This window comes from Eurytemora carolleeae, unplaced genomic scaffold, assembly GCF_000591075.1.
Source record: "Eurytemora carolleeae unplaced genomic scaffold, Eaff_2.0 scaffold149, whole genome shotgun sequence".
NCBI lineage: Eukaryota > Metazoa > Arthropoda > Copepoda > Calanoida > Temoridae > Eurytemora > Eurytemora carolleeae.
Window position 1 is genome coordinate 292,903 of NW_019396075.1, and position 24,236 is coordinate 317,138.

At 31.6% G+C, this 24,236-nt stretch overlaps 2 protein-coding genes across 11 annotated transcripts in view; both read left to right on the forward strand.

The window, feature by feature from the left end:
* Positions 1-16,654, forward strand: LOC111714116 (sodium-dependent proline transporter-like). Its single transcript, XM_023489160.1, has 19 exons — positions 1-49; positions 1,223-1,394; positions 2,313-2,359; positions 2,758-2,789; positions 3,058-3,119; positions 4,076-4,159; positions 4,988-5,052; positions 5,184-5,281; positions 5,654-5,715; positions 7,880-7,964; positions 8,345-8,427; positions 9,383-9,504; positions 12,501-12,635; positions 13,548-13,630; positions 14,569-14,640; positions 15,073-15,077; positions 15,388-15,467; positions 15,764-15,814; positions 16,631-16,654. Exons 1-19 carry the CDS (start codon positions 17-19, stop codon positions 16,652-16,654), a joined length of 1,395 nt encoding a protein of 464 aa, XP_023344928.1. The 5' UTR covers positions 1-16.
* Positions 15,363-24,236, forward strand: part of LOC111714178 (sodium-dependent nutrient amino acid transporter 1-like) — a 21,001-nt gene continuing 12,127 nt past the window's right edge. For all 10 annotated transcript variants that reach the window (XM_023489231.1, XM_023489237.1, XM_023489245.1 and 7 more), the window contains exons 1-8: positions 15,363-15,467; positions 15,668-15,814; positions 17,710-17,776; positions 18,720-18,835; positions 20,505-20,549; positions 20,953-21,042; positions 22,559-22,621; positions 23,778-23,879. In XM_023489231.1, the coding sequence (XP_023344999.1) occupies positions 18,740-18,835; positions 20,505-20,549; positions 20,953-21,042; positions 22,559-22,621; positions 23,778-23,879 (396 nt within the window). In that variant the 5' untranslated portion in view covers positions 15,363-15,467; positions 15,668-15,814; positions 17,710-17,776; positions 18,720-18,739. The remainder of the gene's footprint in view (positions 15,468-15,667; positions 15,815-17,709; positions 17,777-18,719; positions 18,836-20,504; positions 20,550-20,952; positions 21,043-22,558; positions 22,622-23,777; positions 23,880-24,236) is intronic.

Sequence of the window (24,236 nt, forward strand, 5' to 3'; positions counted from 1 at the left end):
ATCTTCTGTCTGGTAAATGGCGGACAGAACACGAGATAGTATAAGTTTGGTAAACACTATAATTATATATTGATTAATAATTAAATATAAACAAATAACAAGAAATATATTTTCTTTTGACAAATACTTGAAATCTTTTTACAGTATGTCACTGACAAAGGATCGACTTCAAAAACTATAACATATGTAGTCTTTTTATCTTACATTTTTGGTTCCCTGAACAATTCTTAAAACTTTGTTACTTTGCCAAATTAATTATGAAAACTGTGTGCATTGTTGTTCAAGGAATAGAAACTAAATTTAGTCTTTAAATCACTGTTTTCAAATTTGTAGGTCGTCTTTAAAGTATTATTCTTTGTTGGTAACCCTATCCTCCTATCCTTCCTCACGGTGTACAGTGTACAGCGTATACACTGTACACTTTGGGTTCGTTAGATACACTTCTTTCCTGCATTAAACCAAGAAAGATATACCAGCAACCCTAAATCTTTGTTTACATTATTTAATGTACTGCTGTTTCTTGAATCTCGAGGTCATTTAAACACTGCTCAGGTTGTTTGTTAATGTTCCTGTCAGTAACTAATTCGTAATAAGGTAAAAAAGTATTATATGGGGAGACAGGGGTTCCTGGTGTACCTTCCTTTGAATGGACAAATAAAGTACTTTGCGTACAGATGAACAATTTTCGTTTCCATTTAATTTAATGTTTACAGTTAACATTTTAAAAGTGAGTTGGTCTAAGTAAATTTTCGATATGAGATATAATGTTGGGTCTGTCCTAGAGAACGATTTTTGGAAAATTCTAAAACTTTTTTACTTCAATAACATGCCTCATAATTGTGAGGAAAATTTGCTAACAATTTTTTATTAAAGGTGACATTTTTAACCAAAAATCTTTATGCAGCATACAACTTTTTCGGACTTAGTTTTCGTTAAGGACAGCTTTAAAGGATCATCTAATTTTCCAATATGATATCTATTTATAATTTTGTCTGCCTGTCTTGAGTGTCTATATCCAATAAACGTCAAAACCGCTGAATGTGTTGAGACAGGGATGGTGATTGGTATAGTGACTGTCCGTCAAAGGTGACAAATTCTGCCCAAAATAAAAATGTCGTTATTTGATTATTTTTGAAAGCAGAAAACAGTTCGTTTTTGTATTTTTTCTTGTCGTAAGTTAAATTATGTTGCGACAATACAAATAATTTAATACATTTTTCAGTCTGGGTACAGTGGTGCAGCCATAGATTTCAGTTCTGAAAGTGAAATGTTAGAAGGGAGGTACAAACCTGCAGTAGATATGAATAAACACTTTGATCCATCAGAACGTTTATCTGAACAGTATATTCCCCGAGCACCTTCTCATGATGAACCTCCCTCGTACACTACTGCAGGTTCAGTCAATCTAAATAAATATGATTATTTGAAGACGACCATCTTTAATATTTACCTGTGCTGTGAATTTCATGATCAAGCTTTGATCTCAATAGAAATCTATGAATTAATTCAATTCCTTTTTTATTTAGTCAAGGTCCACGAATATGGTAATATGTTTATAATGAAAGCTGGTGACGGTGCCGTACTGAGCGGATCGCTTGGTTTTTAGAGAGTCTCCAGAAATGGAGCTGTCTTGTGCAGACCGCCTAGTTTTTTGGAGAGTCTCCAGAAATGGAGCTGTCTTGGGCAGACCGCCTAGTTTTTTGGAGTCTCCAGATATGGAGCTGTCTTGGGCAGACCGCCTAATTTTTAGAGAGTCTCCAGAATTGGAGCTGTCTTGGGCGGACCGCCTGGTTTTTAGAGAGTCTACAGAAATGGAGCTGTCTTGGGCGGATCGTAAGTCTTCTCCCTAGGGTGACCAGTTCGGTCAGCCCATGGATACGTTTAGGCGGCTAGGAGCGCCGACCCCTATATCATTGAATGATGGGTTGTCCTTTAATAATAATAATAATAATATCTAATTGTGAAGGACGAATTTAACTGAATGATAAAACACTTGTTCCTCAGATTTAAAGTGCAAACATTGGATACCGAAATCAATTTTTTAAGTTTAACACTATAATATACAAAAGTTCATGATTATGGCCTTTTTCAAAATGTCTCTTTACTGTGACACATGCAGTATGCACTAGGTCTGTGCGTTTATACAAATAGCTAATTTGTTTTAAAATATCTAAGGTTTATGACAATGGGTTGCAAATATTTTGAGTTCACATTGCAAGTTTTTTTGCAAGTAAAATTAATATAGCATTAAAATGAAAAAATAAAAAAAATAATTTTTTTATTTCATTTTAAATCTGAAGTATTTTGTTCAGCAAACGTACGAGTGAGAGGACACAGAAGAACATCAACTATTCATGAGGTTGGTTAATACATTTATTATATGATTTATATCTAATTAACTAGGCTTTTCTGTTTCAATTGTCAGCATTTTCTCTTTGAATACATTATAAAACAATTACAACAAAAAAGTTCGCGGATTTTATAAAAAAACATTTCGTGGATTTTTAAAAATTTAATGGAATTTTCTTGGAATTTTGATCATCCATAAACCTTCCATGGGGTCATGTGAGGTCCCACGCAAAATTTGGGCCCGATCGGTTCAGCCGTTTTAACGTTTATTGGAAAAAAACACACAGACACCAAGACTGATAAGCAAAAGCAAAATATATATATTTAAATTTCTGAATTTTTGATTAATTGATAAATAAGTGAAAAGGTGAAATTCGTTAAATATTAAAAAATTATTTTTATTTTTAGATTCCAGATTCTCCCAGCAAAGAGTATGAAAGGTTTGTTTATTTAATCTATTTTTGAAATGTTTTCAGATTTAGGTTTGGAGTATAATTCATTAAACAAATAAGTTTTTTTCTCGACAAGATTGTTTTTGCTGTTCCTCAACTTTTTTTCATTCATATGGAAGTGAAATCTGCAAGAGGCCCCAGACCGCCCAGTACATTTAAATGCCATTGATTAATAATATTTCATTAACGAAATATCAAGATTAAATCACATTAAAGCTTAACAAATACCTAAGAACATTTTTCACTTTGTTTGTAGGAAGGAATGGGGGAGTAAAGCTGAATTTCTTCTCTCATGTTTATCCTATTCTGTTGGAATAGGTAATTTTCATTTGTTTATCAGAAGAATCTACAAAAGTCGATGAGATATATATTGATTTTATTAAATTTGTTCTTTAGAATTTGTTTGATTTTAGAGAAAGCGGAGAAAAACTTAAATGTTAACTTTCAGACGATGCCAGCTATTAGTTAATTAAGCACAATACTAAGATTACGGATGCCAGCTATTAGTTAATTAAGCACAATACTAAGATTACGGATGAAAAAATCTAAACATCCTTCTTTAATCTTTTTTTACATTTACCTCATTTGATAATTAGATTTTTTGTCTATGAAATTTATTAAATTTAAGTTATATCTCAATATTTATAAGCATTAATTTTAATTTTTTAAAGAATTTTTCTTTTCTATGCTTTACAATGAGTTTAGATGCGTAGTAAATATTGAGATTTTTAGCTTGTAATAATACAGAAACGTTTGAAATTGTTGATTTAATTTTTTTTATGCATAAGAAGATTTATTTTCCAAAAGTCGCAGAAAATGAGAGTTTTTATTTAAATTTTGAATTTTGTGAAGACAAAGAATTTTAAAATGAATAGTTTATCCCAGAACTTAGGACTTTAGGAGACATCGAAAGTTTTTACAAAATGTCGTCTTCTTAACATATTGATAATGGAAATGCTGCAACTATTCAGTTTTTGAACTCTGCATTTTTGTACACAGCTCTTTAAAACCTATCCCGTATATTTCATGGCTATTTGTATACTGTTGCAATTACTTAGATTTAAGTATAAAACCTATCGAAAAATTGTCAATAGAACTATTTATAAATTCTTTCGATGTGTCCAAAGTTCTGTTAAACGGAATTTTTAAGTCACTTTCGTTGTATTTACACTGTATGCCCAGCATATTTTTAGGTAATTTTATCGCATTTTTAGAGGTAAAGTTTACCTGGAATTACGCGTACAGTCCCTTTTAACAAACCAAACATTTGTCAGGTTCTATTTGGAGATTTCCTTTCTTGGCTCACCAGCATGGAGGAGGGGCATTCCTAATACCCTACAGTATCCTACTTATTCTAGGTAATAGGAAGATTATTTTTAGAGAAAATTGAACTATTTCATTTTTATTGTCTGAAAATGAATAATTGCAGAAAATGAATATATAAAATAGAGAGAAGCGCACAGCGTCCGTGAGAAAGCAAGTCATTTTTAAAATGTATTAATTGGATTTTTGATATTTTTGTTATAAAATAAAATTCAAAACATAAGTTTTTTTCCAGCTATAAATTTTCTTTAGAATTTAAAATTGTGTTACAGAAAGAAAATATGAAATCATTTCCTGAATTCAAACTTTGAGTGATGTAGAGAATATGTTTTTTAGAGTCTCTGATTTCGATTCAAATTTCAGTATAAAAGTAATTTATTTTCAAAATGTTCATATATAATGTAAGTTGAAGTCCACTCCAAATTTTGTCCATTTAAACTTCTCAAAAATAAAGAAAAACATTCCCTTGGCCTCGACTTGAATTTAAGATCTATCAATGTTTTTGATAAAATTTTAAAAATTTTTGTTTGTTCGGATTTCATTTGTTTTCTATTGATTTCCGAAATTTGCATAGGTGTACTGCAGTCGGTACATATGTGTAAGTAGAACATTGTAATTACTTTTGTTTATGTGTACTGCAGTCGGTACATATGTGTAAGTACAACATTGTAATTACTTTTGTTTATGTGTACTGCAGTCGGTACATATGTGTAAGTACAACATTGTAATTATTTTGTTTATGTGTACTGCAGACGGTATATATGTGTAAGTACAACATTGTAATTATTTTGTTTATGTGTACTGCAGATGGTACATATGTGTAAGTACAATATTGTAATTATTTTTGTCTATGTGTACTGCAGTGGGTACACCAATGTACTATATGGAAACAGCAATGGGTCAGTTCTCTCGTCTCAGCTGTTTGCAGGTATAAACAAGGATCCTGAAAAATGTTAAGTTATCCTAAAAACCTAATTATAATTTCGAAATTTATTTAATTTAAAGTTTTTTTGAACAGTAACTGTTAAAGAAAATGATTGTGTATTGTTAAATATTTAGGTATGGAGAAGTACACCTCTATGTACAGGGGTAGGGGTGGGTATGCTTGTACTAAGTCTGATTAAAGTTATTCATACAACAACACTCATGGCGTACAGGTAGTTATTTAAATATTATTTTTTAAATTTAGTATTATTTTTTAAATTTATATGTTAAATATATGTTGATAATCAAGAAGTGATTGAAATATGTTGCCAAATATGCATAACATTACATTTCTTCGATATTCCTTATTTTTTTTTGGCTGAAATAAAATATTTGTCTCGTCTCTGCTGCGTACATCCGCAAGTCTTTTACAGATAAACGGAAATTAAAAATTATCAATTTTTATCCTGAAAACCAAGGATAGCTCAATAAATGTTGGTACGACAATATTTCTAAGGGCACCTTGTAACTACTTGAATGAAGAAATAATGTTGGAATTTCCTTTTAAATATTTTTTTTCCAAATTTGTTTTTTGTTTTGTTTAGTATTGTATATTTTGTGTCGAGCATTCAAGGAGCTGGGGATGAGGTTCCCTGGGTTTATTGTGGTAAGCAAATATTTTATTTTTATTTTAAACTACAGTCAAGTATTTATACTGGAACAAAGTATGACTTTAGAAACACAATAAACAGAATTCAAAAATCTACAAATTCAGTTTTTTTTATCAATATCTTTGTATTAATATAAATATTATGTATTTTTAAGAACATTTTAGACCAGTCCTAATACAAATTTCGTTTGTTATTTCGAGCGATCAGGTTATGTGCGTTAATTGATGAACCTGGCGAAAACTTCTTGAAAAACGTAATGAAAAAGGACAGCCTTTCTGTGAAAAAGATAATATAAAAGACAATTAGAAGTGTTATATTTTACTAATATTTGCTGGATCATTATTTTAAAAGTGTTAGAGTTTTTTTTTAAATTAATATTCTGAAAAAGTTTATGTAATAGTAAATAAGAATGAGATGAGTAACATTTTCCGATCTTAATTTATTAAGGCAGGCTCTCTAAATTGATTGTTATCAATTCAGCTTTGATTAAAGGGACTGTAAGCGTAATTTCAAGTGACTTTAAATGCAAAGAAGGCAGTGCTCGATTTACAACTGCAGTACCCGTAAAAGATTTGTCTGGTTAAGAATGAATTATATTTCAATCTTTTTGTTTCTTTTAACTATTTATTTTCATTTGCTGTTTCTCTGCGACAGTTGACTTAGTAGAAGAAATGGAGTAACTCACAAAAAAAAAACAATCTTTTCCGTGTTTGAAAAACGATGTGATCTTTCATATTTTTGATCAGATTTAGGTTTTAAGGGTACCGTTGTAAATCGGGCATTGCCATCTTGAAAGTTACGCTTACACTCCCTTAAAATTGCTCGAAAATAATGAAGAATGTGTGTTCAATGCCCTCGACAAGAGCAAGTTTTGATACTAGTCTACTACTTTATTTTTATTTCTTAATTGAATTGAAACTCTCTTACAATGTTATTCCCTCAACAGCTTAAAAGTTTAATATTTAATATATTAGTTTCATCCAAAATTAGTTTAAAATATGATGCCGTATCTTTTAACCGCTTATATGAAGTATGTATCTTTTATCACTTAAACTAAACAAGTTTAAAATAATTTTACGCTAAATATTAATAATTTTCTAAAGAAAATATGGTTTCTTTACTTTGGTAAATTCAAAGAAGGTGGTATAGCTCTCTGACCTGTAAACTTTTTGTGGTTGATATTTTCCTTAACTGTACTCGTACTTTAAATAAAACTTTTCATTTGGGGGTATAGCTACAAATAATATTCCAGGGGTGTCAAATAAGTACTTAAAATTTTTTTTGATTTGAGAGCCAAAATCTTTACTTTAGAATATCTAATGTTTATAAATACTAATGTACTGAAACTGATATTAAAGTCGTTGCAATAAAGATTTTTTTTCGATATAAAACAAACATATAATTTTGATGAAATTTCTTTTGAAAGAAAGTTCTCAACTGTGTATTTTTGTTCAAAATCCACTGTACACCTATCAATGTATTTCTGTACAAAACCTGCCGATTAAGTACAGATACAGTTTAGGAAAGTAATTAATGGAACAAAATACCCATGTCCAGAGAATTGCAACCTCTTGAGAGTTAAAATAGAAGATGGGCGCAAAGCGTCCTGAAAAAACATTTGTGTACTAAACCTGCCTGTTAAGTACAAATACAGTCTAGGAAAGTAATAAGTGGAAGGAAATACCCATGTCCAGAGAATTATTTCACCTCTTTTAAAAACATGTCTTGCTTGTCATTTATTAGAATTTGACACTGAATTCAAATTTTAAAAAAATGTTTAAACGTATGATCCTAAATATTAAAAATGTTTTTTATTACTATATAAAAATAATTACAGTTTAATTTTTAATCTGATAAAAAAATAAAGTTCAGAAAAAATTTGGTAGAAAATGGTTTAACCTTCAGAGTTTGCAAAAAAAATAAGTTTGTAAAGTGATAGCCATAAAACAATGAAATATGAAGACGACGTTATAGCATTTGATGTTGTTACAGAGTAAACAGTTTTACTTGACAGTTATTACGTCACTAATTTAGGGAAATGGTCTATTTAAAATGCCTAATTGCGCTGGTTCGTGTTCATTTGACTTTTTAAAGTTATAACTTGATTCCTAAAGTCGTCTACCTATTCCAAGGTTTTCTGGTTATCACTGTACTTTGTAGGGTCCTGGTGGGGTAGTTCAGAAAACTGTATTGCATTGAACTCGAGTCTTACCCCTGACCAAACCCTAGCTCGTACAGACAATAAGTAAGTATTAATCACCGGAGGTGGATTATTGAAGGGGCTGTCGACGTAATTTCCAGGCATGCCCCCCATTACATGCCCTCTATTACATTCCCCCCCTCCATAACATGCCCCCCCCCCTCAGTACATACCCGATTCTTTGTCTTTTCTGCATAAATGCCAAGTTACATTTTTGAGAAACTACAGCTGGAAACTAAAAGTTTTAAATAGTAAAACGAAATCTATATTTTCAAGGTTTGAATAAAGGTTTAAAGGCACCGTTGTAAATCAGACATGCCCCTCTGTAAATAAAGTTGAATTTAAAGTTACGTAGATAACCCTGACAATGGTAAAATTAGGAATAAAATTTAAATCCATTTACCCCTATAAAGTATATTTTATAGATGCATATTTTCAATGGAAACCGACTGCAGTAATCTGAAAACTAGCGTAGAGGAATACTGGCTAGAGTATGTACTTGGTATAGGTGAGAATATCACATATGTATTATATATACAGATACTTTATAAGTAGATATTGTATATAGGGCCGGGCAAAGTTGCGTTAACGAAACAGAGACTTTTGAATGGAAACGGAAGAGTTCGTTAACGAACTGCAAAAACCGATAATTTTTCAATCGTTTACGAAACAGACTAGCTGTTTTTGAAAAAAATTACTTTTGAAAACGAAAACAAAACAATTTTTTTTTTAACGGTGAATTTAGTTTTTTTTCTGCTTAAAATTGCTTTTAACTAGTAAATAAAAATTATTTTTGCCTTTTTTGATGTTGTTAAATGTCCTCTTCTGTGTTTTAAGGCAATTCACACTGTTAGCCGATAATATTGTAATATACCGCTAACAGCTCTTCCATTGACGATTTTATTAAACGCTAACGAAAATTTTCCATTAACGCCGTTAATAAATTATTTGCCGTTAACGCCGTTAATAAAATTAAGATCATTAATTAACTGTAACAATAAAAAACGAAAAATACTGTTGCCGAAACTTCGTTTCGTTCTGACCCTCTGAACTAACGTCTACCAGAGATTTTATTATTAAAACGGTTGAAACTAACCATTTACGAAACGGCTTTAAAAAGCTGGAACGTGCCCAGTCCTAAGTGTATACAAGGAAATAAAAGATGTTGTTTTTTGTAACGTTGGACTTCTTGAACTAGTTTTATTATTAAAACGGTTGAAACTAACCATTAAAGAAACGGCTTTAAAAAGCTGGAACGTGCCCAGTCCTAAGTGTATACAATAAAATAAAGATAAAGGAATCATAGATGTTATTTTTGTGACGTTGGACCTCAGTTTTATTGGTAACAATTGTTTTACAATCCCTAAGTCGTTTAAAAAGAAAAAAAAATTTGGCCAGAGATAATGACTACCATCTGATCCTTAATCCTCAGTTTATCATAACATGTATAATCCCTTTTTCAGGTCGTGGCCTTCATGAGTTTGGAGATGTTGGTAACTGGAGATATCATCTTCCCCTCTCTCTCCTCCTAGCCTGGATATTCATTTTCATTTGTATAATTAAAGGGACCGCTAGCAGTGGTAAGGTAGAATATTAGTATTAAAGGGACCGCTAGCAGTGGTAAGGTAGGATATTAGTATTAAAGGGACTGCTAGCAGTGGTAAGGTAGGATATTAGTATTAAAGGGACTGCTAGCAGTGGTAAGGTAGGATATTAGTATTAAATGGACTTCCAGCAGTGGTAAGGTAGGATATTAGTATTAAAGGGACCGCTAGCAGTGGTAAGGTAGGATATTAGTATTAAAGGGACCGCTAGCAGTGGTAAGGTAGGATATTAGTATTAAAGGGACTGCTAGCAGTGGTAAGGTAGGATATTAGTATTAAAGGGACCGCTAGTAGTGGTAAGGTAGGATATTAGTATTAAAGGGACTGCTAGCAGTGGTAAGGTAGGATATTAGTATTAAAGGGACTGTTAGCAGTGGTAAGGTAGGATATCAGTATTAAAGGGACTGCTAGCAGTGGTAAGGTAGGATATTAGTATTAAAGGGACTGCTAGCAGTGGTAAGGTAGGATATTAGTATTAAAGGGACCGCTAGCAGTGGTAAGGTAGGATATTAGTATTAAAGGGACTGCTAGCAGTGGTAAGGTAGGAAATCAGTATTAAAGGGACTGCTAGCAGTGTTAGCTGGCAAAATAACGAGTCAAGTTGAGTAAGAGTATTCCAAGAACATTTAAAGAAATTATGAAATTTAACTTTTTTACAGTTCACTGATTAGTTGTAATATTTTGTTATTTGACTGTATGTTGATGATGTATTGGATCATTCTTTAAACATTATTTAAGGAATATAAAATTGAAGTTTTTAGATCTTGTTTGAGACTTGTTTATTTTTTATTAGCGGTAAGTGGTATCCCTCTTCAATCTTAAAGACCGTGTTTTTGTATATTTAAGCATTAAATATTGTATTTTTAGGAGTATTTGTATCACAATATTTTCCAGCCTCTGTTTGGTGTGAAAACAAACATCTTTTATTAACTAATGCTTAGAAATAAAAATATATTTACTAAATGTTCTATAAATAGGACTACAGGCACATTCAACCTTTTTTAATCGTTTTGCTTACAGTCAGCTTCGGTGCACTCGGGTCGTAATTTCCTAAACTCAGATTTAAAACCCAATCTTAGACTCAACTCTGACGATAGCTTGTGTCACGTGATTGACAGCTGCAAGATTTTTTGCTCGACTGAGGAGTTAGGCCCAATGAAAATAAAACCGACCTTGGTTGATTTTAGTGAAGAATAAGGCTCAATGTTTAGTCTTGTTCTCATAAAATCCCGGAATGCGCCAATTCCTGCCATGAAAATCCGCCAAATAGAATATTAAACCGGAGCTGGGAACTTTAGAATTGGATATTCCTAATCCCCTTCGGTTAATTAATCTGGAGATTAATAACAAGAGGAGAACAAGCATTATTTAATCTGGAGATTAAGAAAAAGAGTGGATTATGCCTTAATCCTGATATCCACCATTCTAAAGTTTCCACCTCAGAGCTGAAAACTTTAGAATGTGATATCCTTAATCCCGATCTGTTAATTAATCTGGAGATTAAATTCATGAGAAGAACAAGCAATATTTAATCTGGAGATTAAGAAAAAAAGTGGATTAAGCATTAATCCTGATATCCACCATTCTAAAGTTTTCAGCTCTGGAGATTAAGAAAAAGAGGAGATCAAGCATTAATCTCGATATCCACCATTCTAAAGTTTTCAGCTCGGGTTTTAAACTCAACTCTGTGGAAAATAAGATGCAGTTAGAATCCAAAAGCTCAAGTCGTAAATAAGGCCCGACGACAGCTTCGACCTGAGTAGTATTTTCTTGAATTTTTAAATCGCCGGCGCTGGACAGGTGAACAGGTTCAACGCAAGTAGCCGTTCGTTCGTAAAACTGAACTTGCAGTTTGATTTTTTCTTTCTGTCCGTTAATGAAGTTGACGTTTGTTATTTATCTAGATTATTAAAACTGCGTTAACTGTGGATTAAACAAACGTTCGTTAACTCCCTTCATCGGAAATGATAAGTTCGTTAAAGAAAGTATGCAAATATTGTTAAATAATTATTTGTTTACGCCTTTCCAAGTTAAAGCCCAAAAAATATCGAAATATGCCGTTATTTTTAAAAAGCATTCTATCTTATTTTTTGATTTTCCATTCAATTTTCTTTCAGGAATTGTTTATTTGGTCCATTCGTTCAAGGAAGGAAAGTTTTCGTTGTTTCTTAAATACTGCCGTTTCGTTAATGGGAGTTTTCCTAACTAAACCTCTTGATACCCTCATATTGATGATACAATTATTTCCCTTCCCTAAGGAAATGGATCCCTTTATCCCTCATCATATTGGTATATTAATCCACATACCCTTATTAAATTATTCTTTTATTACCTACAAGTCCTCAAGGTACTCATCTCTTTAATCTCCTGCCCTAATAATCCTAAGCTGGAAACTATTGAATGTTGGATATCGGAATCAATGTTTGATCCACTCTTTTTCTTATTCTCAACATTAAATAATGCTTAATCTCTTTTTGTTATTAATTTCCAGATTAAAAAACCGATCGGGATTAAGTATGTCACTTTTTAAAGTTTTCAACTCAGATCACTTTATCACTCTAGGCCCCTTCCCTCAGGAGTCATGATACAATCATACAGATCCATCTTCCACTTATCATGATACAGAGCTGAAAACTTTAGAATGGGATATCCTTAATCCTGATCGGATAATTAATCTGGAGATTAAAAATGAGAGGAGAACAAGCAATATTTAATCTGGAGATTAAGAAAAAGAGTGGATTAAGCCTTAATCCCGATATCCACCATTCTAAAGTTTTCAGCTCTGATCACTTTAGGCCCCTTGCCTCATGATACAATTATACAGATCCATCTATTCACATCTCATGATACTGATTCCTTTATTACCATACCCTCATCATACTGATCCCTTTATATGACCTTATGTTACTTATAAACAACAAAATTCACAACGGTGTTGGCCTTAACCTATCTAAAATTCATGAACACTCTCTTTAAGGCTGTTTATGTGACCGGACTGCTACCGTATGCTGCGTTAATATCTCTACTGGCCAGATCTTTGACTCTACCTGGAGGATTCCAGGGGATACAGCTCTTCTTTAAACCAGACTGGGAGCAGCTTAAGAATCCTATGGTAAGTATTTATAAAACTTCGGACCCACAAACGTCGGACGGTAGAAAGGTCGGACAGTACAAACGTCGGACTTACAAACGTTGGTCTGGTACAAACGTCGGACTGAGACAAACGTAGGACCAGTACAAACACCAGTACAAACGTCGAACGGGTACAATTATAAGGAAAAACATAGGACTTTGCTTGAGTTTGAAAAAAAAATACTAATTGCTAAAAGAAATAAATTAAAAAGCACTCACTTACTGTGTTGAAAATCAAAGACAACTGAATAAAGTCTCATGCTTTGAAGGTAGCACTGTATAAAACAAAAGGCCAAAATGGAGTTGAGTTCAATTGTCACAAACTCTGATGTTTTAATATGCCTATATCTTTTTGAAACTCGATGTTGTATAACCTTTAATAGTTAAACCTATGAAATCTATAAGATCAAACAATTAAAATTTGAAAGTATCAAATGTCAATACCATTACCAGGTTGCAAACGTATAGGGATGAGAATATTTGAGTTAGTGACAAGAACTCAGTAATGTTTGGTAGAACTTAGTTCCTTTGGTTAGATTTTTATTAGACCAGTCGATAATAGAAAATAACTTTTTTATAAAAAAAAAATCTTAAAATTATAATAATTTTTTCATCCTTAGTCCGACGTTTGTACTGGTCTAACATCTGTACTGGTCCGACGTTTGTACCAGTCCGACGTTTTTACCAGTCCTACGTTTGTAAGTCCGACCACTGTACTGTCCGACCTTTGTAGCGTCCGACGTTTGTGGGTCCGACTTTTATACTGGTACCATTTTTTCTTCATCTTTCCTGTACCTACCTACCTACGTACCTGACTAACTAACTAACTACCTATCTACCTAACTACCTACCTACCTACCTACCTACCTACCTACCTACCTATCTACTCCAGGTATGGAAGATAGCTGCAGAAGAGCAGTTCTATAGTCTAGGGATCACCTATGGAGTTCTCTTCATGCTTGGATCACACAACAAGTATGTTATTTGAAAAAATAAAAAAATATAAATTTTCAAAATGGTTTTGACATGAAATCTTATTGATTTGTATTTTGTTGTAGTTTTAAAGGTCCTAACGCTTTTTTGTTTTGTTTTAATTTTGTGTTAAAGAATTCTAATTGGTTGTGTTCAATTCTATTCTAGATTTGAATTGAATTGATTTGAATTAATATTAAATGTTGGTTCAGGTTCAAATCCTGAATTGAGTTTAAGCTTATTTTATAATTAATTAAAAATAATTAATAATTTGTTTCAAATTAAATTTAATTAAATTCGATGAAGTTTCAAATGAGAAAGTTTATACAGTTTTAGTTGGAAATATAAAAAAGCTGAAATTTAAGCTTGGACAAAGTTTGTAAGGAATTGTTGGGATATTTTTTGAAGAAGCTGTTAAAATTTCTTAAATGTTTGATAAAGAATTGTTTTAATGTTTGAATAAAAGTAATGTTTAAATATTTTAGTGAAAGAATTGTTAAAATGTTTTAATAAAGGAATTGTATGTTTGAATACAGGGTGTTGTTTATATGTTTTTATGAAGAAATTGTTTAAATGTTTAAATAAAGGAATTGTTGAAATGTTTGAATAAAGGAATTATTTAAATGTTTGAACAAAGGAATTGTTTAAATATTTAAATAAAGGAATTGTTTAAATGTTTGAATAAAGGATTGCTTAAATTCTTTAATATATGGATTAATTATATGTTTGAATTATAGAACTTTTTAAATGTTTGATTAAATTGAGGAACAGTTAAAAAAAAACTTCAAAAAGCCACAAAATAGATCACACGATTTGGCGACTTTTTTATTTACAAAAAAGTCGTTTAATGCACTAAAAAAATGTCACAAGAAAAGAAATATAATATATAAATATAAAATAATAAATAATAAATAACAAAACAATTGAAATTTCTTTTTCAGGTTTAAGAATAAAGTTCACATTGATTCAAGTATCCTTCCTACTCTGCACTTTTCCACTTATATACTCACAAGGTTAGACAAAATAAATACTTATTATGAAATTATTATTATGAAATTATGTCTCAATAGGACAGCAGACATAATTTCAAGTGACCCTTCATATAGAAGGGTATGTCCGATTCCCTAACGAACCATTTAAACCTTTGTCAAAATTGTTAGTTTTTAAATCTTTATTCAAGAAACTTATTTCTTACTTCAGAGACAATGAAAGAAATTCTAAGAATGTTTAACGGTAATTTAGTACACTGTACAGATCCGTACACTGTACAGATCCGTACACTGTACAGATCCGTACACTGTACAGATCCGTACATTGTACAACGTAATTCAATCTGACGCGGGAAAAGTTACAAAAAGATGGACCAACGTTATTTATCATTTAAAAATAATTTAAATTTTTTCTGTCCATTACATATTCTCTTTTTCTTTTATAATAATATTTAGAGATTGTTAGTTTTAAAACGTATTTTCTCTCCGACATGATTTACTACTTTTAGGAATAGATTCTTTTATATTTCTGATGTTCATTTTATTCCTACCCATTTTCGACTTTAATTCAGGATTTTTTTTACAAATTTTGGATGAAATTTAAATTTGGATTAAAAAGTTTCTATGGCATTGAACCCTTCGTTGTTGCCCTTATAATAAATAAATAATTTGACCATTTTGACCAAATATTTTTAATTTGAAATCTGATATTGTGATATTTACCAGCAAAGTACTCGTTTGTTGATTAAAAAGCTTAAAACACGTGTTCAGGTATAGATACAAAACACGTGCTGAGGGAAGCAGCAGATTACAAGTTTGATCCTGCTCTGGCTTTCATCATTTATCCACAGGTATTATGTTGGATCACGAACAATGTTCATAAAAAATTAAGATAAGGGGAGTGTTCTTGAGTTTTAAAAGAGGGTACAAAACGGAAATTTTACATTTCTGTTATATTTCTCTAAAATTTCAAAAGATGCGTCGAGTTGAATCTCATAAATCATAAAAATCAATTTGTCAAATATTGAACCAATTTTAAGATCATATTTAGATATTGTCCTCACTGCCTCTGGCCTGGGTGTGGTCAGCTGTTTTCTTTTCCCTAATTTTCCTCCTTGGTTTGAATTCTGGCGTCCATCTTGTTCAGTCAGCTGTATCAGCTGTTTATGATGGAATACCGATTCTCAGTTTACATAAGGTAAGACAGAAGTTCTTCAAAAGTAATATCAAGTTTTTGTATGATTTGGACATTTTTCAGACTGAAGTTTTTATTTGGAATTTTTTAAATTTCAGGTTCAATTTATGTATTAATGTCGTTCTGTTTTGAATGCATTCCTCAGAATATTTTAATTATTTGAAAGCCTGACTTGTTATCCCTCTTAATAGCACAATGAATGTATTATGGATATTAATATTAAATTTTCTTTTGAGTTTTGGTTTTAACTAAACCTCATACATTAATATATGTAGATATTTTGTGCATTGAATTCTGTAACAAGAACTTCTTTTCAAATCTTCCTTTTTATTCACATATGCGTGAAGAAGAATTGCCACCCATTGTTAACAGGTTTTTTCAATGTTCAACCAATTAACCAGATTTATTAGATCCCAGGATACCTATGCAACAAAAGGGATATAACATCTGCTTTATTTATTCTACTAGGCTTTTAGGGCGCTTCGCACCCATCTTCTATATTTCAACTTTTAATTGTGGTTTTATCTGTAAGCATCTGTAAGCAAAAAAAACGTTTTTAAAATTTTACAAAAATAAAAAACTTTTAAGCACAAATTTTTAAAATTTTGATTATTCATAAACCTTCCCTGGGGTCACGTGAGGTCCCACATAATGTTTGGGCCCGATTGGTTCAGCCATTTTGACGTTTATTTTGACACAAACTAACAGACAAAAACCCACCCAGACAAGCTAAATTTATATATAGATTGCTGTTTGGAACTACATCTGTAACAAATTTTAAGTTTTTTGCATCAAATTATAATTTTACCTTGGTTATAGGTTTTCATCAAGAGGTTCTTTTAGGAACTCCTTAAAAGTTTTTTTATGGATTTCCAGGAGACATTTTTGAACATCAAGGGATCTTAACAAATAAAGTTAATAATGAAGAGACAAAAACTAAGATGGAGTGGGCCTCTTTATTCTTTATGCACTAAACAAAAAATCAAATAATCCTAAGTTCAACGCATAACTTTTGGCAAAGAAGATTTAGTTCAGTAAATTGATTTTAACGAACTTTTCGTTATTTAGCTGATAAATAATATGGAAGATGGTTGTAGTTTTCTCTTACAGGGTGTCCCACGAAACATGACAGTTTGCAGGACGACTTGAATGTCGTCTTGATTTTTGATATAATTTGCTGCGTTTATTTGTCAACTTAATTTTAGAAGTAAATTTCTATAGATAATAATCACAAAATGTCCTTTGTCCTGCCATTTCCAAAATGTGGTCTGCCTTTTTTGTGCTTTCAATATTGCCCGAGATATGAAGAATTTCGTTCAGATTTCGACAATTTTGCTTTTATTTAACAAAATTGAAATCTGAACCAAACTCTTTATATCTCCGGTAATATTGAAAGCACAAAAACCGCAGACCACTTTTTGGAAATGCCAGTGGCCGAATTTATAGAATTTAAGCGGCGGTTTAAATTTAAGCCGCGGCTTAAATATGGTTGGTTCCACTTAAAATTGTATCAAATGTTTCAAGATTTAAGCCGGCGCTAAATTTAAACCGGGTTTTGGTGGATTTTGGCAGATTTAAACCGCGGCTCAAATTCTTTAAATTCCATCTCATGGCTAGGAGAATTATGTGATAATTGTTTCAAGAATCATACATGTTAAAGCAGATAGAAGACTAAATGTCACAAATAAATTCAAATACCAAAGACGACTTTCAAGTCGTCTTTCTATTGTCATGTTTCGTGGGACACCCTGTAGCTTGATAGGAGTTTAATTAAGACAATTTCCTCCAGGCTCTATTGTTTTTGCGAACAAAATACGCAAGTCATTTAATAGGAAAAACAACAATTTTAAATCATTTTCCTAAATAATTAAATATATCTTTTTAAATGTTTGTTTAAGGCTAAGGTTGCTAGTTTAGCCTGTGCCTCCTGTTTTCTATTAGGACTGCCCTGTGTATCTGCAGATGGTAAGATTATGTTTTATTTATTTTTCTTCTTTCCTTTTTTATTCTGAGTCCGTATTTAAAGAATTGGAGCCCCGCCATGGCTCAAATATGGTTGGTTCTGCTTAAAATTGTATTAAATTTTTCAGAATTTAAGCTGGCGATTTTTTGTGGATTTGAGGCCGATCAAATTCATTAAATTTGGACTCTGGTTTATCTTGCAAACTACTCTACAAGCTCTTATAATGACTGTAAACTCTGCTCTTTCCAAAAAACACCCTTACCTCCCCCACCCCCATAATGCCAGTTGTTATTATTTGTTATTCTTATTTTCCCCTGGAACCCCCTGACCGTGGGGTCATGTTTACAATCAGTACTAATCGAATATCCTTGTCTTCTAAATCCATATTCTCTTTCTTTTCTGCCATCAATCTCCTCTCTCAGTTCTTATAAAACTATATTTATTTATTTTCCAATCTTTATTCGCTGTAAATTCAAGTCAACCTCCATTCAGGGAAGTACCAAATTCTCAATGGTACCTTTAAAATTAATCAAGTTAGTTTAATAGTCGTTTAAAAAACAATCAATTTTCAAAGTTTAAAACATTGATAGCTAATTAATTTTGGCCATACAAATCTTTAAAAGGTACCCTTGTGGACTGACCACTGAAAAATACAACGGCACCGCTAAAAATCTTTTAAAATTCTACGTTATCATTTTCCTAGCATCAATTTCTTTCATGAACTAACCACAGCGGAAGATGGCAATGCCCGATTCACAACCATACCCTTGAAACCTTTATCTGACCAAAAATGTGGAAGATATTGTCGTTTTTCTCGCTTTAAAGCCATTTCCGGCAATTCTAATGTGTTTTTCTGCAGTAGAAATCAGACAAAGTTTTTGAGGGTACCGTTGTGAATCGGACATTGTCATCTTTACATGAAATTACGCTTACAGTTCCTTTAAGGTGTGTTTATCTACGACCTGATGGTCCGGTATGGAGTTGGTATCCCTGTACTATGGATTGCTCTATGGGAGGTTATATCCATTATGTGGATATATGGATACAACAATATGGCCAAGGAAATTTTGAATTTTCAAAAACAATTCTTAAAACTTTTTATTTGGAAAATTTTAATTGACTATCGACGTACTTTCTAGAACAGACTCCTTCCGATTCAGAGTATTGGTTTCTCTATGGGAGGATGTTAAAGCTGCAGTGACAAAGAAGGAAATGAGTAGAATTTTACACTTTTCCAGACAGAAAAATTACGACATTATATCTTCAATTTTGCTCGGGGAAGGTTTAATATGGGGACTGTTCGGAGTTAGGTATGCAGATGGGGGGGGGGGGAGGCACTTGCAATTTCGTTAATAGTCCCTTTTTTTCTTTTACAATGTTATGAATATTTTCATTATGAATTTACAGAAACTAGGCTATTAGGACCTTTCAGGCTCACGACAGACAGACACATAACAAACAAACAGACAGACAGACAAGCAAAGTATATATATATAGATAAGCTATTTAAAATAAAAAATCCTCAAATTTTTGTTGTTCGTTGTTATTCTTATCATTTCTAATTTTGTTTTAAAAAGTAATTTTGGTTGAACTTTCCGTACAATTTTCCGTACAAATTTAATAAAGAAAATCATCTAATCGTAATATTTTGTGTTTTTCATTTTTTAATATATAATTGGAAAAAGATTGCAAAAATGTGATTTATCACTTTTATTCAATATTTTCTTCACAGAATTTCTTGTTTTTCTATTTTTGTAGATTCTTCAATGAAAATTTTGTATTTGTTTGAAACTTATAATTTTACCAAATTTTGCAAATTGAAAGATGTTTTTCTTCCTAAAACTCTACATTGTAAATTCTAAAAGAAAAACAGAGTTGAACGTTTTTTTCTTTTTTATAATGATTTATTGTCCTGAGGAATGTGATCATGTTTTAACGATTAATTTCATTGTTTTTTTTTATCATTCTGATAGTCTTTTATTTCCTGTTTATTTTCACTGAATGTATATTAAGCTTAAGTTTAATTTAGGAGGGACCGACTTGAGTGGGGAAAATAATAAGTGTAAGTGCAAGATTATCCAAATTTTTAATAAGGTATCATAATAAAAAGTAGCGTCGTTAATTTCAAGGTAATAAGGCAAGGAAAGTTAATTGCGTTTGCGTATTCTCTGCGTACATATTTGTAAACAATAATAGATACATCAGTGTTCCTATAGTATCCCAGGAGGATAAAAGCATTTAATTTAGATAATTAATAATAATTGATTTTTTATGTGAAAGATAGATCCCATGTCAGGCCGTGACATCCGTCTTTTGTTTACTTTATAGCCCAGAGACAGTACACTGCAGTACAAGAACATGTTTAAAACCTCTGAAATAACTATCTTTTCATTATAATTCTTCGGTTAATCTGTGTTCTTCCAAAAGCGATGAACAATATTACAGGGAGTGACCGTTTAGACACGATAGTTGAGAGTGCAGTATTGTAGAGAAATTTTGAAAGATTCTTTTGAGACCTTTAAGACTATGCGGTGTATAATTTTTCAGGAAGAGCGCAAAATCGATCTTTAAAATCCTAATTGTTTGTCCATTCTGCAGGGGGCTTGACTTTGAAAATTTATTTTTTTAATCTTACTGAATTTCTAATGAAGATTAAATGTTAAAAACGAAATAGATTGACAGATATCTTTTGATTCAGGATTTTTTAAAATTGTTTATTCAACATGGTAGGATATCGCCCTGATGGTCAACTATCAACCAAACTGGTTCTGGAAGGTAAACAAACAAACAAACAAATAATTAAACAAATATTTTATGAATAATATATAGATATGATTTGTTGATTCACAGCCTACAAGCAAGGTTTTAACAAGATACTTGTTATTTTTGCTTTAACTTTTGATTTTCTTCCATGCAGTTACTTATATTCTTGAGTTTTTTACAATTATGAATTTACATAATAAATCAGGGATGCATACTCACCAAGTGGGAGCTCAGTCTCAATTGGAAGCTAAAATCCCCCCCCCTTCTCTGAAAAAATGGCGAGCATGGTTTTGGGGGGGGGGGGATTTTAGCTTCCAATTGAGACTGAGCTCCCACTTGGTGAGTAAAAAAAACGCTCACCCCCCTCCTGGCCAAACATCTTAAGTACGCCCCTGATAATCATTTGTTTGTTTAGATATGTTGGGCTATATTATGTCCGCTTGTTCTTTTGACAATTTTCATAACATCCATTCTTTTCTGGGAGATTCCAGTATTTAACAAACAGGTATTTAATTTTATAAACATATTTTGTATTGCGGATATTGAGATCAATGCCTGATATCAATCTTTTGTTAATCTACTAATAGATTTAATTTGTATTTGATACCCTGTAAGAGTGTCGTATGGGGGAAATTAAATCGTCATTTAGACACCTTGTTGAGGCATTGATCAATTAAGTAATAGTTTCCGTATTGACATCGATATCTAACGAGATCGTTGATAGTTTACGGGGTTGTAGCCATGTTTTGACATTGATAGTCAAGAGAATCTGAGCTGTACCTGGATAGATACGTGTTCGAGAAAGTGTTATGGAGTAGGCGTTTACTTCAAACAGAGATATTGAGGATTTTCAAAATCCAGCGAGCAAGCAGATTCTGCGTAAAATTCGTGAAGTGTCCACTTGGATATCTAGACTTACGGGTATCCAACTCGAAAGACCCCAGCTCAGAATTATATCTCATTTATATCCAACTCGAAAGACCCCAGCTCAGAATTATATCTCATTTATATCCAACTCGAAAGACCCCAGCTCAGAAATATATCTCATTTATATCCAACTCGAAAGATCTCTGTTCAGAAATATACCTCATTTATATCCAACTCGAAAGATCACAGAGCTGAAAACTTTAGAATGGTGGTTATGAAGATTAATCCTCTCTTTTTGCTAATCTCAAGACTAATATAGTCTTTAAATTAATTTCTTTAGATTAGAGATGCGCTTTTTAACTTTTAAAAAACGGTTTTCATTTTTCCCGCATTTTTGTTTTTTATCAACTGGACTAATGATCGACTGAACGAAAGTAATTTTTATGTTAATGTTTATTAAGATTAACATTCAAAAGGTCTATAGTCCTTAAACGTGATACAATTTGTTTTTTAGTAAGTTTATGATTAACATTATTAAATTTGTATTAGTTTAAATGTTCTAAAAGACGGCTTGTGAACAGCGGACTTTAGTCCTATCGGATATTAGTTCTATCGATATAGTATTGTTTCCGTGTTTGTAATCAACGTATCTTTATTGTAGTAGTAGTAAATGCGAAACCCATCCAGAGCGGATTAAAAATAAAATTTAAAGTTTGCACAGTGAATATTCAGATTAAGCGAGTGGTTAAAAATTCAAAACTATCATTTTTAAGGGGGGGGGGGGCGGAGGCCTATTTTGAACTGCCGTAGTTCCAAATAAATTTTTCTTTAAGATTGAATCGACTGTAGATGCAAAAGCACCAATGCTAAACATAAACAGATTTGGTTAAGAACATATTTTTTTATTTAAAGAACAATACCTATGAAATAACTGTAACAAATACATCTGTTTAGACTCTGGGATAGGATAACTCTGATGATTACATGATTTTGTATTTCTTAACATTTATCCCAAAGAAAAGAAAATAATTAACTTTTTCTACGAATTCAAATATTAAAGGTCTCCAATATTGGGTTGCGATAATATTGGGATTAGAAAATTTAAATTTGTGGTAAAAAGTGAATTCCTTATTTCATTTATTTCCTTTATCTAGGTCAAATACCCCGACTGGGCTCATATTATTGGATGGATACTTATAGGAATATCAACTAGTCAGGTATACATTGGAAACCCAGCTTTGCCTGCAGGTTTTCAATAAAAATAAGCCAAAAGAGCGTTTTTTCAAGCTTCCAAATACAAGTTTAAGTTAAAACGGTTCATGGGTTTATGAGTTATGATCGGACATCCGGACAAACAAACTGAGATTGCTACTTTATACATGCAAATTGTAGATGATAAACGTACGCAACAATGTTTTTTATTTCTAATATGTTATCGAAAATATTTGCATTTCTTATAATTGTGCGTAAAAGCAGAGGTAGATGAACTACGACTTACGAGGTCACAAAGTCGCGCCAGTAATGTCGTATAAATATGTCCTTCTCTATTGTGTGTAATTCTCTATTGTGTAGTATTATGGAATTATGTTTAACATTAGGAAAGCGAAATAACTCCTGAAAAAGTAATCTCTCTGTTTATCCAGAGAATGAAAGTTTCTTTGATAATTTTTTTACAAGTTTTATTCAGATTTCTTTACAAATATACACATATTGTTAAAAAGCATGTTATAAATTTCTGATAAATAATTTCCATTGCTTTTAAAAGACTTAAACTAAAATATTTTTAATATTTCTGTATTTTAGAGAAAACAGAAATATCTCCAGAAAACTTTATTATTGACATATTTGAAAATTGTAACATAAGTTTGGTTTGTTTTGGTGCAGTGTTTGTCTGTCTGGTTGTATCCAATAAACTTCAGAATGATTCAACCGATCGGGCCCAAGTGAAGGGTTATGACGGTCAAATTACAAAAGTATAGGTTAAAAAAAGTGTAGACATGATTATTTTAAAAATACACCAATTTTAGTAATTCGTAGATAAATGGTGACTTCCAAAGCAAAAGTTAAAAGCTAAAATAGCCATTAGAAAAAACATGAAAGTCCAGTTTTACAATTAGGAATACATTCAATCCTTTAATCCTATTTTACCTCCTAAAGATGTTCCCGAGGGGTGTACAATCAAAAATTGGTTTCATTAGAAAAAAGACAAATAATTTTTAAAATATTGTTTGCCTCATGCAATTTAAATGCCCGAAGCGTTTTATTTTTTCCAAATAATATTGAGTTATCTTATTTATTTTAAAAAAGGTATAAAATCTTTTAAATTTTTTCATTTTAAAAACATTATTTGAAAATAAAAAGAGTTTTTGTTAGGTTGTTATCTGGGCAGTTTTGATGATGATAACCTACTGTTGTAGAAGAAAACTATTGAGTGTTGTCAAACCATCTCAGAAATGGGGACCAGGAGACCCGAAGGCAAGTTGTTTGGAATGTCTACTTGAAAAATAAGAATTAAAGGGACTGTAAGCGTAATTCATGTAAAGAAAGTAATGCCCAATTTACAACGGACCCTTAGAATCATGTTTTTGTTTCTTAAAACTGTTTCTCTTCATTTGCGGGTTTTCTGCAAAAGTGACTTGCGCTTTCTTGCTTATAAGAAGCAATATAGAAATTATCAATTCAGGAAGAAGACGGTATCTTGCACGTTTTTAATCAGATTAAGGTTTCTATCTTTAATTTTAAGATTTAAGTAAATTCCTGGTCTTCTATTGAAATCAAACTTAAAGCCTTATTAGTTATTGCAGCTTTCGGAAGAAATCTTCAATTTTGCAG